General features: G+C 32.3%; 1 protein-coding gene and 1 non-coding gene across 5 annotated transcripts in view; both read left to right on the forward strand.

The window, feature by feature from the left end:
* Positions 1–20,622, forward strand: part of PCDH9 (protocadherin 9) — an 862,890-nt gene that overhangs the window by 542,490 nt on the left and 299,778 nt on the right. For 2 of the 4 annotated variants that reach the window (XM_069467171.1, XM_069467172.1), the window contains one exon: positions 16,442–16,643. In XM_069467171.1, the coding sequence (XP_069323272.1) occupies positions 16,442–16,643 (202 nt within the window). The remainder of the gene's footprint in view (positions 1–16,441; positions 16,644–20,622) is intronic. The other 2 variants (XM_069467173.1, XM_069467174.1) reach the window with 1 other exon arrangement.
* LOC138383090 (U7 small nuclear RNA) lies at positions 17,082–17,146 on the forward strand. The gene has a single exon (XR_011233537.1). It is a non-coding gene; the product is annotated as a U7 small nuclear RNA (small nuclear RNA).

Below are 20,622 nucleotides of genomic sequence, written 5' to 3' on the forward strand. Positions count from 1 at the left end.
ATAATAGCCTGCTGACAAGCACTTTGCTTTGGTTTTGCTTTTTTTTTTCCTCCCCCTTTCCTTTTAAAATGTTTCATTTGTTTTGCCAACATGCCTGCTTTCCTGGCACACCTGCTTTCTTCTTTCGATAGTGTTAGTTCTCTCAGAATCAATTGCGAGCAGCTTGCAACCAAATGCCTGATTAAAAAGTTAGCAGACCTTGAGTGCAATTACTTCAGCTCTGTAGCACTCAGGCATTAAACCCAGTGTTAATTGTTTCCCATTTTTGTAACGATCCTTATAATAGGATAAAAACAGGAGAGATCATTTCTTGTAGTTAAAATAGCAGAAAATAAAGACATTCACTCTGATTAATCATTGTAATATGAAATTAAACACAATTAGGAGTAGATACATTTTAGGATGCTTTTTGATTCCAGCAAAAACCATCATTCCTCCTCTGCGTAGGTTGGAGCCTTCTATTATTTACTTTCATTGCTGTCTCAAATTGTATCTACAAATTACCATTACAACCAATTATTCACGTACAGAAAAGGTTTATATAAGAAATAACTTTTACAATAATAAACTTTAGGATTTCTATATTGTTCCCAAGCATTATTTGCCTTAATATTTATCATCAATATATATTCCCTTGATAAATCACTTTACAGTCAAAATGCCTTAAATTTACTTACATATTACAATTTTTAAAATATGTTTTAACGAAATATTTTAAAGGATTGACTTTATGTAATGAAAAAGCACATTAAGAAGATTACATGAAAAATATTCTAGCCAAAATTGCCTTATTCCAGCATTCATTGCATTGAAAAGAATCTTTAAAGTTAAGAATTTTAAATAATAAAATTCTAAATAATAAAATTCTTAACATTTCAAATATTTTCCTCATGTGAGAATAAATGCATTTTGGAAGACACTTAGGTCCTCTCTAGTCCTCATTCTGTACAGTTATTTGGTGTCTTATTTGATTTCACCTGTGATCAGGAAACTGCATTTCATCATTTGTCAGGCAGTACTCATTTGGGATTAACTGAGGTTTTCATTCTTGAAATTCAGACTGTGATTCTGTATTTTCTTTTATAATACAATGGTCATCCATGACAGAGTCCCTGGAGTTCCCAGAGAAGAAGACATTGTAGGCAGGAAAATAACTTGCAGAATGACTTTCAAAATTAAATTGGTGAAAAAAATCCCTTGATACAATCAGCACTTCTATAGAATACATTTTCACTTGCATTTATGTATACTTTTTTAATTATTATCAAAAGCCAAGCATATCTGCTTGACTTTTTTTTTCCCCATCTGTCAACTCAAATGAATTTTCAGTATTTTTTTGTTGAGCAGATAAGTATTTGGTTTTTATGTTAAAATTGAGTCAGGTTCTATCATTTTGACACTGTCATTAAGGAAAAGAAAGCTTTGTGATTATGTAAATTGTTATATGTTTTCATTCAAAACATTTTGAGCACCTGTCATGTGCTAAGCAGGATACTAGGTGCTAGATATATCAAGTCAAATAATACATGATCCTTACCTTTGAGAAATTTCTGTTTCTAGCTATGATTGGTCATAATTTTCTTTATGTATGATTTTGATACTAACTTTAGAAAATAAGCTGAAATACCAGCTATCCTGAGAAATCCTACAAGAAACAAGGCAGAGTGTATTAAGCTGGGTGTTCTTAAGCACCCAGCATTATTGGGACCTAATAATTAAATCCTGAAAAGGTAAACAGGATTATCTACGTCTATGTTTATATTTAATGTATTTAGATGGATACAGTAAAGAATCAAGAAATCCTCAGAAGCTTTGGAAAACATGTTTAAATAACATCAAGAATCTTTAATGTTAATTTATTTGGGGCATTTAGAATTTGTGTTCCACAGGCAAATACAAACATAGTGGACTACAGACTGCTTCTGTAGAGTTATTATTTCACACTTTTACATATAAGTTAGTGGGACTATGAATTGTAGGCTCTCAGTGTAAGCCACGTGGTCCTAAATGACTTGTCATATCCCTTAGTGGAAGATTTCCCTGAGTAGGTTAGGTCCTTCTATTATTTACTTCTACTGTACTTTGAATTTGTCCTTGATAACACGTAGTTTATTTATAATTACTTGTTCCAGTCTATTTCGTTTATTAGATTATAAGCCTTATGAATGGATAGACTATGCCATGCTTTTTTTTTTTTTTTTTTTGAGACAAGGTCTCGCTTTGTCACCCAGGCTAGAGTTCAGTGGCATCATCACAGCTAACTGCAACCTCTAACTCCTAGGCTTAAGGGATCCTCCTGCCTCAGCCTCTGTGTAGCTGGGACTACCAGAGCCCACCACCATGCCTGATTAATTTTTCTAGTTTTTGTAGAGATGGGGTCTCACTCTTGCTCTGGTTGGTCTCAAACTCATGCCCTCAAGCAATCCTCCTGCCTCAGCCTCCCAAGTGCTAGGACTGCAGTCATGAGCCACCACACCCGGGCTAGACTGTGCCATTCTTAATCAATGAAGTCTCTTCAGTATCTAACAGAATTTCTGATAGAAAGTAAATGATCAACAATTTTTGTTGCATAGCTGACTTAACAGCTCTAGAGGGACTCTCTTTATTTATCTTAAACATTTCGATCTTAACATATGTTCTCCACATTTAGAAAACAAGGTACAAATCTCAAACTCTCCTATCTTAGCATGCATTCTTCACATTTACAAATCCTTCTAATATTTAATGGGGACTCATAATTTAGATAGTTTTCCTTTTACTCATTTTGTTAAAACATAAGTCTTTCGGTGAAATTATTAAATAGACTAAGTTGGAAGTTTTTAAATATATATCGGTAAAATAGATTTATATCTCAAATTATTAATTTCCAATTTCTTCTTTCACCAGAAACACCATGATTGTGCTTTTTCTTCTAATAATATTGTCCTACAAACATTAGGAGAGTATATGGGGGGATTGGGGAGTAGAAAAACAGGAGGTGTCCTAAGATCATATCCTTGCTCTAAAAGAACTTTGTTTCTATTAGAGTTTCCTAGTAAATAATATTGGTTAGCTGCTTTATTTGATCAGTTACCACCCAAGTGGCAGATCTGGTGAAACTCTTCTAGATTTTCATATGTATAAAAAGTTAGAGGTAAAACAAGATGTCTGAACTGCATTCTTTGTGTACTTTATCAGTCTGTGAAGCCTCAGATAAGATGCCTTCTACAAACATTAAGGTCTATGATCTATTCCAGGAAAGGTAATTCCTTAATTCCCAAAGTGCCATCATCTATCTTCTTCCACCTGTCAGACAAGGACATGGACTAGATCAGAATTATTTTCTCTCAGGAGCATTTCATTTTACTGTCATGAAGTTAACTCTCTGAAATATGTCTCTAGATATGGCGAGACTGGTTTAAGCCATTATTATTAAGTCATATTAAGTCATTAACAGGAATTAAAATGTCTATTTAATAAAGAACCTCTAAAGTTTACAATGTTTCAAAAATTTAAAAATAGAAGCAAAGGACAATTATAGACAATAATCACAAATGTGTGGATGCAGAAATAATTGTTTGAAATACATGTAATTATATAAATATAGAGCCTTTATGACTGACTTAAAATGGCCAAATCAGGGCTAAATATAAGGATGACAATGATTATTTATATCACTAACATACAACATACACACACTTGCCAAATAGAAATAATAAAAAATGCATAATATAGAACAGTGCTATCATCATTCAAATTCCTTGAAAAGGGCCTGAAGTCCCCTTGATTTCTGCCATAAAAGTCTGCCTAATTCTTCACTCTGTCTAATCTTTTTCTTTTTGTTTTAAATAGACTTTATTTTTAGGTACGTTTTAGGTTTACAGAAAAATTGTGCACAAAATACAAAGAATTCTCCAACTACACTCTCTTCCTGAACACAGTCTCCTCTATTATTAGTATCTTATATTAGTGTGGTATCTGTTAAACTTGATGAACCAATATCAATGCATTTTATTACTATAATCCATAGCTTACATTATCATTAATTCATTGTGCTCTAATTTTTTTCAAACCCTAGATAATGAAAATTTTGTTTCAAATATCCAATTGTACTTTAGCCAGGTTTTATTTACATACACAAGTTTAAGCAATTGTTGAATATAATAATTTCATTGAAAAAGTTATTCCAGGCTAGCAATTTGTCCATCATTTTTAATGTTATGTACATAGGATAATATAGTTATGATTTTTGAGAACCTAAATATAAACTTTGAAAATTTAATATATTTTTTTCAAATTGTGTGCTGCCTTATTGTTCTTAAATTTTAATGCATGGCCCAAATTGTACCATACAGTAAATTCCCTCCAGGTGTGGGAAATGTTGTACAAGTTTTATTCTGAAAAAATCTTCCCTTTTCTGCCCTAGACAAAATTTAGAAGGCATTTTTGTGCACACATGTTAGATCTTAAAGTCAAGTGGACTTACTAGCGTTTCTGTTTTTATCTTCAAAAAATATTAAAACTTTTGGATCTTTATTTTCTGGATTGCTGTGTCCACATTTAGAACATAATATTTGAGAGTAAAATACCTTCTAAAGGAACTACATTTTTTCTGAGTACAGCTCAGTATTTTACAGACACTACCTAAATTTACAGAAATTTTTGACATATAGAAGTTCTTGACATAGAAGTTCTTGACATATGTTTGAATTTTGTATTTGTATTCAGGGAGAACAAATTATCCCCAGTGCACAAATAACTGAGATTGGTGACTCAGTAATGTTTTCAAAGGAAAGACTAAAAAGCCACAGGGCAAGTAGCGATTATCACTGAGATGTAGGAGTGATTTTTGTTTCAAATATCAGGCTCAAAGTCACAGTGACTATCTGTAATAATAGGTGGATTTTTTTGAAATAAAGTCCAGCTACTTTGACTGTTCAGAACAAAGAATCCTCTACCCAGGAGAAAAGAGATCTAAAATCTTACTCATGTTTATTCCAACTGGATTGGTTTCTCTGCTTTCTTAAGATCATTATAAGGGCTCTGGTTCTAGCAGAGTAGGTAGTTACATATTACATTTTTCAAAGCAAGAAAGGCTTAATATATATTTTCTTCCAATCTATCAGAACATCAGTTTTATAATCTATTGATTAAAGCTTATTAATACTTTCAAACATATCTTGGTAATATTTCCATATCCAAATGTTACTGTTCAATCTGTATGTTGAAAACTTGTTTCATAAGCTGTTTCTCAGGTTTCTATAAAACCCCTTACGAAGTCCATTGCCATTCAACTCATTTTCTCATACCATACTGCCTTCACTATTACTACTAAATTTATGATCCAAAAAAGAACATTCCTGCATATAAGCTGAGAATAAAATTGAGACTGATCTTTATTTAAGGAACAGAAATTATGCATTTAGATGAGTGCTGTCCTTCAAATTATCCTCATTTGTAGCTACACTTAATATTGTCATTTCTCAAAATATTTTGGAACTCTACTTTTGTAATAGTCCTCAAATATAATTTTTAAGCTACTGAAGAAAATGTACCATATTACTTTATAATTCTTTTAAAGCTACTGTTCACCACTACTAACATATTTTAGCACTTTTAAAAAAATAAAATCAGATCATAAAAGGCAAAATGTTGACACCTTGAGGCTGTGCAAAATAATAGCAAGCTGATAATCAAAACAATCCAAAACCATAAACTTCAAAATCTCTTAAAATATATTGGTATCACTGCTATGGTATACAGACCATTAAGTATCTGATGCTTAGAAGAATAGAATAGATGTTATATAAAATTTCTGTTAATTTAGAAAATGTATTTCTCAGCTTATGATCACAATTATATATGATGAATTTTACATTTAATGAAATATTACTAAACAAGTATTTTTGGTCATGTAATCAGACTATATCTTAAATATAGCCATTAAATATAGGCTATTTTTGGACTATAACATGTGGTATCAGAATTTATCTACATTAATTTACACTTTTCCAGATTCAATTAATAAAGTTTGAATTTTATTTTTAACATTAATAAGTAAAGCAAAGATTTCATATACATTTGACAATTTCACCCTCTAAGAATAGGAAAATTACATGATCTAAGATGTGAAGTATGTCTCTGTATTGGTGTCTGTGCATAAGTTTTGTAACATCTGTATTTACATACACATACATACAGATGCAAATGTATGTATATGTCATATCTATATTGTAACAGTTGCATTATTTTGTTTCTAACTTACCTTGAAATAAAAAACTGGCTTAAATATTACATATTCCTAATCAAAATTTTTCAACTGCAATTTTTGAACTGCAATTTTTCTTTTTGACATCCTTTGAGAGAAATTAAAGAAGGCAAGTTAGAAAATGCTTGTCTTTCACAATACAAATATTTTTCATAAGTGCAAGAAAATAAATTTTTATGTTTCTTTTTTATGTAGTAATTAATACACAGTTTTGCAGTGGATAGTCATCCCATATCAATATTTCTATCAATCCATCCATCCATTAACTATATATCCCTTCATATCACTTATCAATGATTCCAAGATTTCAGATGAAATTCCAGGGATGCTCTTTTTTGTGTGCTCTATATGGTCAAAGACAGCCATACCTCTTCTGCTTTCCCCTTCTCCCCAATTGTGGAAAACATGTCTCAAATATATGTCATGGTTATAGGAGAGCCCGGTAGAGAAAATCCAGTACTTGGTCAATAGTGTCATTATCACGCTCTGCACTCGTATGCACATATTCCCATATCCTGTAAGTGTAATTCTGATCTTTACGTTCTGTAGACTCTGCCTGACTATGCCCTTTCTCCATGTGTATCATTCCCCTCATTAACCTGCCAACGAGGATCAATTTCTTTAACATGACTGTTTTGGTGGATCCTGTGCTAATTAATAGTTGTATGGCTGTCTTCTTGAATCGTAGACTAGAAAGCAATACTACAGGAACACCATTCCCATTGCTATTTTCCTTTTTTCCTGAAAAAGACATGACTGATGGCTCAGAATTAATTGTAATCCATGGTCTGTCAGTGATAGATATCTACTACATGGGCTAGGAATATTGCAAAAAATTTCTTACTCCTTTGCTGCTTCTAAAAAGAATTTTAATGTGCTTTTGATTACACGAATAAGATCAAAAAGTTAAACGAATAAAATCAAACTGCAATGTGTGACACAAGATCAGGTGAAACAGATTATACCACATTTTAGGTGCAAATTAACAATCCTTCATGAAGACTTTTAAACAACCATATTGTACAACAATGGTATTTCTTATAGGCTTTGAACAGCAATCACCTCTTCAACCATTCTGTTTGTGTTTTCATTCTCTAACTTGGAATAACATCATCTGTCCTCTAAAGGCTTGAATTACTAGTTTTCATTCTCACTAGGTAATTATGATCTTGTGCCTGTTCAGCAACATGAGAGAAGTTTAAGGCACATGTGCATGTGTGTGTCTGCTTGTTTAAACTTTTTTCTGAGTCAAGTGGCCATGATCTGAGGTTAATTATAAAATAAGATAAAATTGGGGGTACATCCTGAAAGCTTCCACTTACTTAAGAAAAAACATGGCCCAGTATGATTTTACAAGTCTTTTTTTTGTGTGTGTGTTGAGAATTATTAATATTAACAAGGAAAATGTTAGGAAGATTCCCAATTCTGCTTTTGTTAATTCTGCAAAAGCTAGCTGAGACAAATTCTTGAATACTAGGCATCAAATCAGAATCTATTTTTGTTATCAATATTGACGGGTCTGACACACATGTATAGTGTCCATTGTTATCCAAAGAAAAGTCCCTTTTTTGTAAGATTGCATGTTATGTCAGTTACTTCTATATATTTACTTAATAACAGTGATAATTTAGTGTAATTTCTAATTAAATTGCTACAACCATCGTTTATAGTGATTTTGTAAATATGATAAGGGTAACTTACTTTGTCACAGGGATTTGTTTGTACTAGAAAAGTAAATTGGAAAGAACTCTTGCTGAGTTGTTTTTTTCCATATTTCCATACATATAATTTATAGATATAAAAATTCAGCTTGCAGATTCAGGAACAGCTGCTCCTGTTTAATGTAGTCATTTTATATTTTGTATGCTCAGATAATGTACTGCATTCCTACTGGGCAATGAGAAATAGGTTGAGGACATTTCTGATAGCAGGAACTAAGTAAGAATATAAGAAGCAAAATAACCAACAGTGTAGACAAGTTTTAATCCTCTCTGTTTGCCTTGGACCCCAAAGGAGTTTTAAGGGTGGGGGTGATATTCCCAAACCAAAAAAGGAAATTGATTCAAAACCTTTTTGTTCTCTCTAAGGTCCCATAGGGGAAAGAGATGTAGAGGGAAGATTTTTGTTTTATGTTTGTCGCAAATATTTTAATTCAAACACCAAGCCTACCCCCAAAAGGAATACAAAGAGTGTATTTTTCTCTCAAGTTTCTTAAAGCTACCTGTTGTTTTTCCACAGGAAGATAAATGCCACCTAACTTTCTCTCAGATCACTGACATCAAAAGAAAACAAAAATAAAATGACAGTCTATTAACCATGTCACCACATGTCATTAACATGAGTCCTACCATAGCGAGTTCTGAGAGATACCCCACATACTTTACAAAGCTCAGAAAAATATAGATCCTTAATTTGATCATTTCACATTAAGACGTTTACAAACGAAACGTGCTAAGTTTATGTTAATATGAGTTTCCCACACACATTAAAAAAAGGCTCCAAAACTAAGCATGCACTTGACTACTAATAAGTTAGAATGAAAATCGATGGCTCTATTGTCAAATGAAGCAGTTGCTTAGCAGCAGAGAACAGGTTAAAAGAACAGTAAGTATAACGCAAACGAACACCCGCTATATCCCCTGAAAATACTGCTTGACTTTAAATGGCCACTTATCATCTGCACCGTAGGTTTTGTTTTTTTTTTTTTTTTTAATATAACACAGATAAAACTAGAGATCCAAAAAAATTAATTTTAAAGTTTCTGACACTTTTAGATTCATCACCTTTGTGAAGTGAAGTTGTTACATCTCTTTTTCAACACAAACTGAACCTTGCCATATGTCTCCAAATATTCTAAAATGTAAACATTGAAAGAGAAAAGAAGGAAAGGCTGATAGGGAGTGGAATGATACCATGTTTCCAATTTGCTACTTCTAAAACAGGGCAGCCCTCTCTTAAAAATTCTTGATGTGAGAAGAAAACTTTTCCCATGGGAAAGCACTTTGAAGAATGGACAATGATATTTCTTTTATACTCTATTCCCTTTAGATTTCCTACATCAATTCTGGTTTACTCATCTTCATTCAGTAAATATTTATTATAAGCTCATAAAATGTCAAGTGTATACATTCCTCACAAAAATTTGCTAGGTTTTATTTCATCAATCCTTGTATGAGGTTGTTAACATTTCTGTAACAACCTAGATGAAAAACATTGCTCAAGGACATGCAAAGTCAACAATTATTCTGTATTTGAGTCAAGAATAGCCTATTCTCACAGGCTCCGTTACTCCTCTATCACTTGTATTTTTTATTTTCACAAATTGGCAATAAATTTCAATTTATGGCTGTCAACAGATCTGTGAATTGTTTTGGCATAAACTCAGAAGACACTCCCCCTCTTTTATTTTTTTCTGCCTAGGTTGTTGCTGATTAATACAGTGAAGGTCTCCCATTCATGTGCTGACCTTCCCTAAGTCTGCAGAGTTTGCAAGAATTATAAAAAGGTGACACAGCTGCTGGCCAAAAGCATCCTCAGAACTGATGGCAATAGCTTAATGAAATTCTGCTGTTTAGAATATGATCTTATTTAGAAAGTTGTGGCATATAGCTTTCATCTTGTTCACTGTTGTAGTGTTAACAGCTAGAATGGTGTCTAGCATATAGTAGGCCCTCAATAATCATTTATTAAATGAATAGATAAATGAGCAGTGCTAATAGCTTTATATTGGAAATCAGAAAATGTGGGTTTTAGTTGGATTTCCTTTTTGAAACATATATAGACATGTCACTTTACCTTAGTTCCTCTTCTAAAAAACACAACAGATTAGAGTATTAAATCCCCAAATCATTTCCAACTTAAAAAAATAAAGACTGAGATTTTACATTAGTGGAACCATTTTATCATAAGTACTTCCAATAAACAGCATAGCAAATTAACTCAGTTTACCAGTTACAAATAATAAAATGACTCATTATAAAAGAATTCTATGGTCATAAAATATTTTACTTATCACCATTAAAAAAGTCATTTATAATTTATCCTTCAAAACTATTCCTTATTCTTGATGATGGGCACATTTTTTTCTCATAGGTACTAGTACTTTCTCAAAATCAAATCCAGAAACAGTTTCTTAAGCTATATCACTTTGATTCTCATCTTTCAAATATACATGAAGAAGTACTTGTGTGTTAATATTTGTTACCCTTAAGTTGAGGCTGCAAGTACTCAGAGTATTGACAAATTAAACTATAACAATAAATTGCTTTTTGGATTCCATTTACTTTACTCTCTAAACCACAATGAGTTTTTGCTTTAATCTGGATTTTATTAAGAGAAAGTGTGCCTGCATTGATTTTAGATGGCAAAAAGCTGTTGAGAAACTTACTGTAGACTGTATTCATGACAGTTATTTAAAAATATCAATTAACACATGATATTTTAAAAAAAGAAAAATCAAAATGTTTCTAATTCAAATTATAAGAAACAGTTGCATTAAAATGCACTTTCTAGTCCCTATATTTTTTAACCCTCTTTGGGATGATTTCCTTAACTACTTTGAGAAGAGAGATATGAAAATATTTGCGATAAAAAAAATCAAATCGTCACTGGATTTATGCTGAGATAAATCAAAAAGAAGTTCAGATATAAAATTTTACCACAGTTTTATCTTTTACTTCATCATAAGCAGTTTCTTTTATATATATATTAATATATATGTGTGTATTTATAGATAGATACATAAATAGAATGATAGATAAATCAATTATGCATTATTTCTTAAGCTTGGTTAAGGAAACTAATTTGGAATGAGGTATAATATTTTTCTGAAAATGTGTTAAAAGAATTCTCTAAAAATAAAATCATATTTAAACCATTGCAAAGCACTTTTTTCTATTTTTATAATATCAATTTATAATTTTAAATAGGAAAATTATTTTAAATGTCTGTTATTAACTAGAGAATTTGTCTATTTGATTCTATGTGGTACAAACTCACAGTGCCATGTGTACACATATGAGTGTGTTCAAGATTCTGTAAGTCAGAACGTGCCACACTGGTTGAATTTGAGAAGCATCATCAAAGAATCTCCAGGGTATTTTTTTCCTATAATTTATTAGAAAGGCAAATGAGGGAAAATCAAGATGTCTAGGGAATATGTACATGTTCTTGCATTGAGCATTGTCTTTTAAGAGTCACTGAAAGAATGAGTCACCTAAGAAATCCCAATCATTGCTTGAATGTTTCTCTTGCGTATTCTTACTGGTACAGAATAATTGGCTTAGTGTGAGATTCATGTTGTTATTGGTTATTTGAGGAGAAGGCAATGACCTTTAGTGGCAATGATTAAAAAACTAGGTACAGAAAGTAAAGAATGAAGTTTAGAGTGGCAGAGGATGATCAGATGGTCCCTAGAATACATAGTTCCTCCTTGAAAGATTATTTGGCAAGCTCAAGTGAAAGCCAACATACTGTATACCATATTTTTCCATTCTCTTTAGTTAAGCTCTAAGTTGCCAAAAATGATGAAGATAAATAATTAAAAATTAGATTATGTTTTACTATTACAAAGGTACTGCATGAAAAATTTAGTGTGGTCAAAAGAATAAAATACCATAGTTACATGACTAAACAGGGCCACTTTAAACACTTGGTAGATGCATAGTAAGCAATTAGTTTATATATGTTCATACACAAAGACACAATAACAAAAATGCAATTCAACATAGCAAAATCTTTACTGACTTGACTTTTACAACAGAGTATCTATATTTTCCATATCAATCAATATTAATTAAGATAATTATAGGTATTGTGTAAAATTGAATTGTATAATATTACATAACGTATTAATCACCCATTAGGCATTCCACTTTTTTCTTACCTTTTTGCTATTTTATGCAAATAAACAATGTAACTTGCCACCACATCTTTGCATATGGAAATTCCTCTAGACTGATGAGACTGAAACTGTAGGGTTGCATGTGAGTCATGCACAAGAGAAACATTCAAGAAATGATTGGATTTCTTAGGTGACTCATTCTTTCAGTGACTCTTAAAAGAGAGTGCTTGATGCAAGAACACGTACATCTTCCTTACATATCTTGAATTTGCCCTCATTTGCCTTTCTACTAAAGTATAAGAAAAAAAAAAATATTGTGGAGGTTCTTTGGGGATGCTTCTCAAATCCTACCAGTGCGGCATGTTCTTATTTGCAGGATCATGGACACACCCATACGTCCAGACACTTTGAGTTTGTGTAGAGTAGAATCTCTAATGAAAGCTTTGTCTGGTCAGAATTCACATCAGCAGCCCTGACAGAAAATAAGATGAAGCAGCCTTAGTAGTTACATTTTTCGTCTTATTTTTTCTTCGGGCAGCCAGGGATCTGGATCTAAGCTGTCAGTGATAAATCAGGTAAACAAATGTGACATGCAAGCCATTAATCAGACAGAGGCAATAATAATAATAATAATATTTCCCATGGGAGAAAATCGAATGAGTAAGAAATAGATTTAGGAAAAGAAAATGCAAGTGCCCACACTCTGGGGAGGCTGAAGTATTCTCATGATTATATGTGTTGTCCCCCTTCAGCCAGGCTGGGTTATACTACATTTATAATCCAGTTTGGGTTTATTTCCAAGAAGATGAGTCAAGATACAAAAATTCTCACAGGCAGTAAGTAAACTCTTCTCCCTCTTTAGTTTCTCCAAGGAGAAACCACGCATTCTAGGCTATTCATCTTCCCATCCCTCACTTTCACTTAAGAGCAGCTTCACCTCAAAGAAGGTCCTGCAGCTGACAGGATCTACAGGGGCACATTGTGAGACACACAATTCTACGGTTCATACATTTCTCTTATGAAAGAACAATATGTTTTCTTTCTGAGGTGAAGGATTCACATCTTTAAAACCAGCCAAATGTCAATAGACCTAGAGGTTAAAAAAATATGTAGCTTTAAATTTCAAGAGTTATAGCCACCTTTTATTGAGTACCTATTATGTGTCTACTATTATATACCAGGAATGATTTATCTATTTTTAGCCGTACAATTCCTACCGGAAAGGTATTATTTTGTCCATTTTTCAAAGCCAGGAATTCATTCAAATAGATAAAGTGCCTTGTCCTGTGCCAGCCTCTGCACAGAAAGCGCTCCAAGCCAGAAAGTCTGGTTCTGCTTCTCCCTGGGTGCTCAGCAGCTCAAACTGAGAACTGTTGAGACCTTAAAGACACCCAGATCTGTTTGCTAACAGTTCGCTGTTCCTCAATCCTGTGAATTTCAGTTTATTCAGGTTCTCTCCTTTCATCTACCTTTGGCAGTTCAGATATTCTTCTATTTGCATCAATCATTATGATGATAAATGAAAGATGAATTTGTTTGATCAATTTGCTTCATACCATAATATCCACATGCCAATTCTTAGTCTATATACATCACCAACCCCACCTCCCATTAGACTGATAAATGGTGCAAAATTCTGTCAATTAAGACTTAAACATCTTTGAGTCAAATTAATTCAGAAATATTTTCATAACCCACAGTAGTTTAAACATTATATCAGTTGAACTTACAGCACCGCATTGCAAATAAATTTCACTAAATTTATACCTTTTCTTATTCTCAAGTATAAAATGTTAAAGAAATATCATAGTATTATTTATGTGAGATAGAGTATAATAAGCCATATTTGAAATAATTTTGGAAAAAAATGTTTTACTTTTTATTTTCAGTGTAATCCTTGTACCAGGCTTATAGTAGATGCTCAATAAATAATTGTTCTACTGACCACACCTTAAGCACTGTTGGATTAAGGCATAACTGGAGTTGCATATTTGGGCATTTCTTAGGAGAAAAAAGTATTCTAATTAAAGCAACATTAATTATGTTTAGAAAAACATCACAAATGTATTTTTTTCCTTTTTCTTCTGTCTATAGAACATATACTTTTTAATGCCTTATGAGACTTACAGAAATGTTGTCTAAAGATTTCAGAATCATCTATTTCATTGTCTTTCTCTTATGTCTTGATTTCTTTTATATCTAGAGATTTTGATGTCTTTTTATCTCTAGAGAAGTCTCTAGAGATAACACCAAACATATTTAAAAATCTATGGACTTTTTAGTAAGTCAATTGGAGACTCAGAAATGGGGAGGCCATGAGGGGGTGAGAGATGAAAAACTACCTATTGGGTAAAATGTACACTATTCAGGTGACAAGTACACCTAAAGCCCAGACTTCATGACTATAAAACATATCCATGTAACCAAACTTCTCTTATGCCCCCTAAATTTATTGAAATCAAAAAAAATTGTTTTAAGCTATGTTTGCTTGACAGTCATGTGTAACAGGCAGTGAGTGTGGTGCTTCACAGTATCTTTATCATAAAAAGATTCTGATATTTTAAGAGCATGTTATAACAAACTGAAAATACTTATATTATCGGTATCCCCTAGAAGATTAAATGCATATGAGAGAGGAATCACTGCACTAAATAAAAATGGTAATATGACCTTCCTTATATAAGAAGATAAAAATTTCAAATATCAATATTCATGTTTGGCTTGCCTCTTCTATGGCACTCACCTAGGCACTTTTCAAAACCTTTGAGAAAGGAATGATATTCATGAGACAGATGTGCATGAAGATGAAATATGCTGCAATAGAGGCAATTAATAGCATTTATGATTATAGTTTATGTGACATTGGCATCAGTTCATTAAAAATGTACTGAACTATCAACTAATTTCACAAAGGTCATTGAACTGCAATAAAGTAGTATCAGCTCTTCTCCATTATGACTCTGGGCTGGATTTGAACCAGTGGCTAACAGGAAATAGGCTCTGTTCTATTGTGAGTCTATAAAAATGATTTATGGAGTTGTAGTATATCTATCTATAGCATTTTGTTTTTAACTGCAAATTTTAAAAAAAGTTTTTTTAAAAACTTTTTTATAACTTGTGTCTTGAAAAACACAAGTTTTAGATACTAGAAAATGATATTATTAATTACATAGTTATATATTATATATTTTCTTATTTATATATGTATCATTTCATTAAATCTGAAAAAAAAATGTGGCCATATATGGCATGATATTCAAAGGTCTTTTTGCTGTAAAGCAGAAAAAAAATTAGATTTAGTCATATAGTGCAAATTTACTACTCTCACGCAATTCCCTAAAGCCTAAATCTCAACACCACATGACTATAAATGTTTTCATAGTTCATGGATTACATCAGCAAAAAGAATATTTACCGAGAGAATTAAACCAATCTGTGCTAAAAGAAATGCGCAATTTTATTTTTATTAAAACACTAAATTTTATTGAAGTAACTATATATATACTTTAGGTCACTTCTGAGAATGACATTGTGCAAGTAGATGCCAAAGTCATATTCCAAACACCTTTCAACTACGGGGTATTCTATCTACTATTAGTAGAATATTATTCTATTCTACTACCACTCTGATTAAAGACTGGTAGTAATATCTGGGCCAATGGGTAAGAATGATATACTAATTTAATCTCTGTTAAAATGTGGTCTTTTTTCATGTATATCAACAGCAATAGCATAGAATTTGGTTATTTAAAATAAGAATTTTAATGCAGGTAGCTCAGTCAGCAGAGCATGAGACTCTTAAAATAATATTTTTAGCTTACTGTTCCAGTATTGCTTTAGGGACACTCATATATATAAATTGTCCTTTAAAAATAGCAGGCAATAGTGTTGGAAATATATTGATTTCAAAAATTACCCTAAAAACATCAAGTAAACCCATGTCTCATCATTTAAAAGAAACAAATGTCACATTATGTATGTATATTTTCAGCTCTATGAAAAATGTATTTGCATATTTCTTATTTTAACTTTTCTATAGTTTTTTTTTTACCTGTATAATGTGTTTTTTTATTGTTATTTTGTTTTTTGTTTTTTTGTTTTGCCTTTCTTGCTATATAAGATTAAATTATACAAGATGGAAATTCTTGATATTTTGCTGATTGGACATTACATAGTAAATAGCAAAAAAAAAAAAAAAAAAAAAGAATGCATGTTCTTAGCTTTGCTCCTAGTTTCATTTATTTTGCTTTTACATTGTGTCACTTGTTGAAAGTGTTTTGATTTTTGTGTTCCGCTACTCCATTTTATTTGGGAGGAGTGTTAACTGGCGTGTCCTGTGGTCTTCTTTGTAGTCGCAGCGCCGTGTTACGTTTCACCTCCCTGATGGCTCCCAGGAAAGCTGCAGTGACAGTGGTCTAGGAGACCACGAGCCGGTGGGTAGTGGAACCCTGATCTCACACCCTCTTCCTCTGGTTCAGCCACAGGACGAATTCTATGACCAGGCCTCTCCGGACAAGAGGACCGAAGCAGACGGCAACTCTGACCCCAACTCTGGTGAGTCCCTTTCAATACTTGGACTGCTTAGAGTTCTGGTTTTGTTGTGGCTTGAGCTTTAAACAGTAATCTGACAGTGCATGTACAGGGATATTTGATTCTTTTTTGCTGGCTTTATTGTTGTTGTTACATCTTTTGAAATATATCGTCTAATGTCCTTGATATGTTATTGGCTATTAAATTGGAGGATGCATCTTTATTTTATGAACAATGAAAAAAGAAAAAAAGTGCTACAAATGTAACTGAAAGAGGCCATTTGCATCAAGGTATCCTGATGTTAAAGATGTTACAATATGAAGGCTCACCTTTTAGAATTGATAAAATACAGTTAAGTAGAATATAATCAAATGAAGGAAAATATATATATATATTTATATATACAATTGTCCTGTGAATTTTTATTTTCCAATGAATATTTTATAAAATAAGTAAAATCATTAGTGCTACAGCTATTTAAGAATTAGTCTAGCAGGTTTTCTGATTTCTAGTGGAAACTTACCATCCCTAAAAAAGACTATATATTGATTTAAAAAGTGTGAAGAGGGGAGACAAAAATTTTCAGTTTGCATTTTGGTTTTTGTCTGCTTGAAATATGGATAATTTGGGGTTTTGCTAGTATATTAAATGGGACGTATTTGGCTAAAACCTTTATTTACCACACACCTACACCCCCCGTCAGAAATTATTGCCTATTCCGAAAGCCTTGTGGGCGTACTTCTTCCTTGGCTTTTGGAAGACATCTTGGGCAAGTGCCACATCTTTTTTGGTCATGCTTTTGTTAAAAAAAAATAACTGATTGTTTTACTTTTATTGCATAAATATAAGACCTACTCAATAATTATTATGATCAGTCCAGTGTAATAACAATAATTTCTATTTTATTTAAATTAAAAATTATTTCCTGATGGGAAATGTTGGTAGTGGATGGGGCTACAAATGTGTGGGGCAGAAGATATATAAGAAATCTCGGTACCTTTCTCTCAATTTTGCTGTGAACCTAAAACTGCTTTAAAAATTAAAGTAATAATAATGATAATGCATTCAAACTAGGCAGAGCAAAAGAAAAAAATTAACTCATCTTGTACATGTTCCAAACTGGTTGCCTGCAGTGAGAATTTGGGGAAAGGTGACTTTTTCCTAATTTTCTGGCTATTTTGCTCCTATTGCTTCTGGCATTAAAGTGCCTCTGACATTTCTATGGTTGAAGTAGAAATATAAAGAATATAAAGGTAAAAAGCACAAAAGGGCTTTCTTAACCAGTTCTGTCATAGTAATACAACATTTGTGTTCTTTGACGTGCAACATTTTAAACTACCTCTTTTTGTCTAAGGAGAAAGCAAATCTTTTGAAGGTATTCCTCCTCCCACTCCCCTTCTATATTCCCAACTTTGCAAATTTCTTCTCATTGACAAATATAATGCATCTGAAATTATTTTTGTATCTTCTTTCTGCTGAGGTTTTTCCCTATTTCAGGCACTCTTTCTGGAGGATCTAAGCAAACTCCATGCCAGCTCTAGCTTTTGCTGTTTCACATCCTATACTTTGGTCACTTATGGAAAACATAAGTGCATCTTTTGCCGTTACATATCCAGAAGGGCAGGTCAAAATCAAAGAGTCAATTTCTCATCACACTGAATTTGGGAGAGATGGCCAACTATTCTCTTTAGATTTCATGACTTTGATCAGTCTAAGCACCCACTGAATCTAAATGATTCCATCAAGTCAAACTTGCCTAGACTTGTGTAAAGATGTCAGAGTAGGTAGAACTCACAAGACCTCCCTTTAAACTGCTTTCCTAGTCTCCAACTTCCGAATCTCCAATTTTAATGTATCTCTTGTTGGAGTGAAGGGAAGAGTCTCACAACTGCTTCTTCACCATCTCTTCTGCAAGTAGGAGGGAGTATGCTCCTCTTGTCTTTGGGCCTCAGACAAAACCAAGACTCCCATTTTAAACATACTTGCAAAAATTGTTTTGGAACTTGTCTATAGAGTTTACCAGAGTTAATTTAAAGAGAGATCTTCAAAGCCATTGCAATATGTGTGATTCTGTGTGGAAGATTTACAATTAATAAGCCTAAGACAATGTTTCATGAATATTTTCTACCAGAATAATGAAATATTTTAGATGCTTATAAAAATATCAGGATGCAATGAGTTTAATCAATGGGTTTCAAAAACTAATGGACATCTGGGTAATTTTCTAGTTAACTAGTTGAATTGGAGATTTAAAAATATTCAACTAGAAAGCAAAAACAGAATTTTTGAATTTACTTAATATATGAATAAAAGGATAGTTATATATTTTCTTTGCAATAGAGTTATGTGTCTGTGGTCAGCCAGGGCCAGCGAAGAAGCATCTGAGAACAGAAAAAAAAATTGCAAAATCATGTTATATATATCTTCACTATTATAGCAGCAATTTTCACGCACAAAAAATTGAAAAGTTTGTTGACACTCATGCGAAATAATACATAACTAAAAAATATATTTGGAGAAAAGTAAAATTTAAAATTAAGTTCCAAAGCTCATTTAAATATGCATTTTAATATAAACATGGTTTAATTTTTATAGTTTAGTTATTAGAAATAGTAAATTCTAAATTCAGGGCAAATATATGAAGGTATTATGGGAAATTTATTGTTAAAAATAATCGTGTTAATATTTAATTTCAGTTTTTATTTGTCTATTTATTTATTTACCAGAAAATACTTTAATCAGACCCTAGCACAGTCTAGCAGTCATTCCTTGTGAAGTTCCTATTTATGTTCAAGGAAGACAAAATAAATGAACATGCAAGACCAAATTAGCATGTTGTGTATGGTTTTGATGGTTGGTGAGTTCATCAAAATGAAATGGGCACAGACAGACAAGGAGTTTTTTGATTTTGTTTTTGCTTTTTGGGGGAACTAAAAACAATTTTACCAATACTGCTCTGCTTTCTCCTAAACCCGCATGAGTTTTCCAATCATAGACAAGGAAAAAGAGAGAGAGAACATTTTCTCTAGCTTTTAAAGTATTATTAACCTAGGTTGCCATAGGCCAGAACTTATCGAATATGTCTGTCTACTTATCAAATGTTTCTTATACCTGGGCGATGGCAGTGGGCCTGCTGTCACATGGGAAACGATAGATGTGGTTCTAAACCAGGGGCAAAACAAAACAAGCAAACAAACAAAAACCAAATAAACAAAAAGCCATTCAAACATACTTCAGGAAGTCTCCAGAATTTCTTACTAGTCTAATCATATGGAACAAGAGACCCAAGAAACAATACAACCTTGCATACTCCAATATTCAACCCCATACAGTGACTTCACTTACAAGAATAATGATCAATAAAATGTATTTAAACCTAAAGGAACAGTGCTCTTTGGTGGTGACAATGTCCTTATTTATCATTGGGAAGGAAGGAGAAGAGAGAGAGAGTAGGCAAATGAGGAACTCTGAGAGTCCCTAGAGGCTAACAGTTCCCTTGACATTTAATGGAACATAAAATTTTAAGCTCCTTTGCGAATGTCTAGAGCAGAATTAATTAGAATAACCTAGAAATAGTAAGAGGTTCAAACTGAATGCTAATTCATATTAGGATAGTATTATGATATATTGTCTTGAAATGTTGCAGTCACATTTTTATAATTAATGGAGGAATTTGTGAAGTACAGTGGAATTGATGCGGTAATCATCAACAGCAATAATCTTGCTATTTTGTTCTCAGCTGTTTCCTTTGAATTCAATGGAGTGTGGTCTGATAATTCTTGAAGAGCTGGGATTTTATAGCAAATGAAGTAGAAACCATGCATGTCAGTATTATCAGTAGCATTACTAAGTAATATGCATTGTACCTGTGTGGATTCTTATTTTTTCAAATACAGTTTTCATTTTTAAAGAAATCATTAAAAACTACTGTTGATTTCCACAGTAAATGTTTTCATTAGGTATTTTTTTTCAAGGAAATGAATGCAAATGATATCATGTGGAG

The sequence above is a fragment of the Eulemur rufifrons genome, chromosome 4 (genome assembly GCF_041146395.1).
Source record: "Eulemur rufifrons isolate Redbay chromosome 4, OSU_ERuf_1, whole genome shotgun sequence".
NCBI lineage: Eukaryota > Metazoa > Chordata > Mammalia > Primates > Lemuridae > Eulemur > Eulemur rufifrons.